The sequence below is a fragment of the Emiliania huxleyi genome, assembly GCF_000372725.1.
Source record: "Emiliania huxleyi CCMP1516 unplaced genomic scaffold EMIHUscaffold_510, whole genome shotgun sequence".
In the NCBI taxonomy this organism is placed as follows: domain Eukaryota; phylum Haptophyta; order Isochrysidales; family Noelaerhabdaceae; genus Emiliania; species Emiliania huxleyi.
The window spans coordinates 3,474-7,377 of record NW_005198166.1 but is presented as its reverse complement, the minus strand read 5'-3'; the positions used below and the strand labels follow the sequence as shown (position 1 = coordinate 7,377).

General features: G+C 63.7%; 2 protein-coding genes across 2 annotated transcripts; one reads left to right on the top strand and one right to left on the bottom strand.

Annotated features, from left to right (window-relative positions):
* Positions 1-1,681: 1,681 nt before the first annotated feature.
* Positions 1,682-2,026, bottom strand: EMIHUDRAFT_246437 (hypothetical protein; the record flags this gene model as incomplete). Its single annotated transcript, XM_005766385.1, has 1 exon — positions 1,682-2,026. The coding sequence occupies one exon, from the start codon at positions 2,024-2,026 to the stop codon at positions 1,682-1,684; it is 345 nt and encodes a 114-aa protein (XP_005766442.1).
* Positions 2,027-2,200: 174 nt separating this feature from the next.
* EMIHUDRAFT_370918 (hypothetical protein) lies at positions 2,201-3,471 on the top strand (the record flags this gene model as incomplete). The annotated part of the gene is given in 4 exon segments (XM_005766384.1): positions 2,201-2,576; positions 2,774-2,818; positions 3,005-3,360; positions 3,377-3,471. A coding segment is annotated over 1 exon segment (216 nt), but the record flags the coding sequence as incomplete, so codon positions are not given.
* Between the last annotated feature and the right edge of the window lie 433 nt (positions 3,472-3,904).

Genomic DNA, 3,904 nt, shown 5'->3' with positions numbered 1-3,904 from the left:
ACTCCGACGAAATCCCGTGCGGCCCGTTCACCCTGGATGTCGATTACAAGCCCTATGGAGAAGGGCTCTGCCCGAATTCTATTACAGATTCAGGCTGCGCCTCGACCACCCTGCTGCGCGTGGGCTGCGACTCCGATGATTGTCAGGGCACGCCACCGCACCATTCTACGACGATGGCGCGTGCCTAGGCCCGAACAAGGGCTGCGACGAGTGCGCCAGTGACAGCGATTGCGTCCAGATGGACGGCTCGAAGGACACCTACGGGCGCCACTTCTTCTCCAGTCGGAGCTGCGACGTCGACTGTGACGAAGACTGTAACCTATTCTGCACCGGCGGTGAAATGGCCGCCGCCGCCACATAAAAAATAGTGGATTGGATTGCGACGAAAGTGACTGCAATGACCTATCCCTCTTCACACCGTCGGAAACTAATGGCCGCCGCCGCTGTGGTCCCACTAAAGACAACTCCGCATTTGGTTTTGTGGGCGCGGACTCGAGCTGCTCAAGCGGGCACTGTGAGACCTCATGGGATGAGGCTGATGCTATTGAAACACAATGGAATGAGGCAGCTGGTGATCTGAGCAATCCAACAGTAGCATTCGCGCCCTACCCCAAGGACGGGCAAATAAACATTGCGGACGAAGAGGTATTCCGCGGCTGCCACTACTCAACCGTCGGCATCTCGGTTACCGACCCAACGACGGGCTCGACTGTTACAGAGCAAAAGCCACACTGTGACTGGGAAGGGTTCACCGATGGGGAGTATGCCAACGGGTGGGGTGGATGCGATTGGGGTGGTTGTGACGAATGGCTTTAGTCAGTTTATCCGACTTGACGGCGTGCATGTCTGTTGAGCGACAGAGAGCTCTTCTTGGACAGGGGGAGCCGACAAATAATACAGTGAGGGTATTTTGCGAGGACCTGTCAGCTCCGGTGGCAACAACAGGGAGAGGCGACGCTCCTGAAGGTCATTCCCCAAGCCCCAAGCTGGAGTCGATCGTACGTTGCTTCCCTTTCGAGACCCAGTGCGGACTGCCGGAGGGGTATTGCAACCTGGTCTCGGTCGTGGGCGCGCCTGTCGACGAGGCGGCGGCGGGGGTCGCTCCTGTAGGAGCTGTAGCGATATGCGGTGCGTTGTGTGTGACTGTGACTGTGACTGTGTGTGTGTGTGTGTGTGTGTGTGTGTGTGTGTGTGTGTGTGTGTGTGTGTGTGTGTGTGTGTGTGTGTGTGTGTGTGTGTGTGTGCGTGTGCGTGTGCGCGTGTGGAGACACATAACACACTGTCAACTCTGATCGTTGTATGTGTCTTATCGTTATGTGTCGTTTTCTTTTTCGCGCTGCACCGCTTTTCTCAGATCTCAGAATTTAACAGATCAGAAGGCACACAGATATATCGAGGTTTCGTGACGGCCCGAACCCCGCGGGGGCGCGCACACACACAAGCGCAACCACAGACACACACCTCTCATCTCACACGTCGCATGACACGCACTCGCATGGTTTCCCGTCTGGGGCAAAGGGGGGAGGGCACGCAGCATCCCTCACAAGTCATCCAGTTGCGCCACGGCCGGCTGGTGCCGTGCGCTGCCTCTCTCACTGGCTGGTGGGACGACGATCGAGCACCAGAGCACAGCCCGTGCGCCGGCTCACGGACGCAAGGATTACACCACGATCCGCAATCATTACGGCTTGTATATTCCCTCGAGCGGAGACGAGTCTGCCGCCGGCGCACTCGGGTCGAGCGCCTGGGCGAGGGCGTTTCGCTGCTCGTCGGAGAGCGCCATGATGTCCTCATCGGAGAGCGCCCGGCCGACGGGCTCGCCGCGCAGCGTCTGCACGCGGAGCTGCTGCAGGTAGTCTCGCCACTGCCGCTCGAACTGGAAGAGAAAGTTGGGCGTCGCATTTTGGTGCTGCCGGAACTCCTGCTTGACCATCGAGTCGCCGAGCTTGCGGTGCGCGGGCGGGAGCGCGCGGTGCGCCTTGAGGATGTCGCGGAAGAGCTTGATCGCGGTGGAGGAGTGCGGCATCCTTCGCAATAGCTTGGCGCACGCAGCTGGCGCGCGCAGCTGGCTATGAAGTTGGCGATGTGAGCCGCGCCTCGCTGGTCTCGCGCCGTGCGCGCTCGACACCTTCTCGCAGGGGGTCTGAACCTCTGGAAAAGAAATTCGGGTGGTCGAACGAGGCTTTCCCATCTTCGCTGGTCGCCGAGGCTGGGCAGTCTCCGCCGGCCGCAGCCCGAAGACGCAGCCTTGCAGAGGACGCGTTAGCGGTCAGATGGGTCCAATTTTGAGCCTCGGAGGAGCTCCCGTTGCCTCACGGCGGCTGCTAGACCAGGGCCGGACGCCTCTCAGGCGCCGGCGACTCAACTTTGATCCGGCGGCCTATTTATTGAGGGTGGCTTCACGACTCCGGCCCTCGCACGCGCCCACACGACCCCCTGGACCGGCCTGTCCGACCCACCCCGCTCGACGCGCCCCACGCGCCCGACGCAGGAGCCGCGCGGAAGTCGGCGCTCGACGTCGCCGCTCGACCTCCGCCGCGAGAGGCGTCTCGCGGGGCCTGTTCGAGCGTAGTCAGGAGCGCCGCCGCCCCCCCTGGCCATGGGGCACGTGCGGGCCCTGGCCCGTGCCGACCGCGTGCCGATGCGGACCGATGGACGCCGTCGGTTCTCACACTCGCCCGCGCCTTCGGCCCACCCGCCACGCCCTCCCGCCCCCCGCGCCGACGCCCCGCCAGAATTAATTGGCCGTCGACCTCTGTCCCCTCGTCTGCAGGGGCCGCTCGGCTGACTTGAGCTCTCCGCGGCGCGATTTCTGCAGTTGAGTTCGCCTCCCGCCCGCCTCCCGCCCGCCTCTCCTGTGCCTCTGCTCTCCCGCCCCGCCCAAGCGGCACCGCGCACGCGAGACGCCCTCTCGAGGCGGAGCCCGTTCAATGTCGCGCTAACGCGCGATCGCGTCTCGCCCACGGCGCACACTCACACCAACGCACACCATGTCCCGCTCAGGCTCCTACCGGATAATCATACCCTCCACGACACTGGCGTACACGGCGACGGTCCCGTGCACCGGCGCCGTGCCGAGCCGTCCTCCTGCTCGGCAACCAGCTCCGCCGTGTCTCGATGCCGGCAGCATCCGGTGCGTCGCCGCCGGCGACACCGCCCGCTGCGGCGAGTGGCATGTGCGGTGGCGCGCCCTGCTGCGTGGCCGCCGCCGGCTCGGACGTGGCCGCGGCTGGAGCCGGGCCTGGGTCGGTCGCGGCCAGAGCCAAAAAATGGAGCGCAGCTAGGGCTGCGCAGCGAACAGGAGCGAGTTCGCGCTGCGGTGCTCAGTACGGCGAGTTCGCGCTGCGGCCTGCTCGGGCTGGCACTTGATGAGATTTTATCTCTCGCGTCTCGGCTGCGTTGGCTCGCGCCAAAGTCTTTTTTATCGGTGCGTTTTAGCTGTTTTAGCAGCAAACGTCCGAATTCTGCAGCGATGACCGATGTGGGAGCGGCGCGAGTGCGGCGAGAGGCTTTCGCTTTGGCGTCTCTCGCAAATTTTTTTTTGGGGGTGCGAGAGACGGTCTCAGAGAGAGACGGTCTCAGAGAGTTCTCAGAATGCAGAATCTAATGTTTTTTTCACACACGACACAGACACAGACACTGCGCTCCCCTCAGCTCCCGCGCTGGCAGGGAGACGCGAGCCCTGACGGTGGTGGGGGCCCGCCACGCAGCTATAGCGCCGCCCTGCGCTGACATGGTTCGTGCTGAGCCGCCGCCGCCGCTCGCTCTCGAAGAGCGTCGCGCTGCTGCCCGTTCCCGGAGCGCAGAGCGCGAGTTTGGTGGTCAGGGCCTCGCCTGAGGGGGGGGGGGGGGGAAAGTGAGGACGTCACCGAGCGGGTCCTGGGGCTGCCGGGAAGGTGGTGGG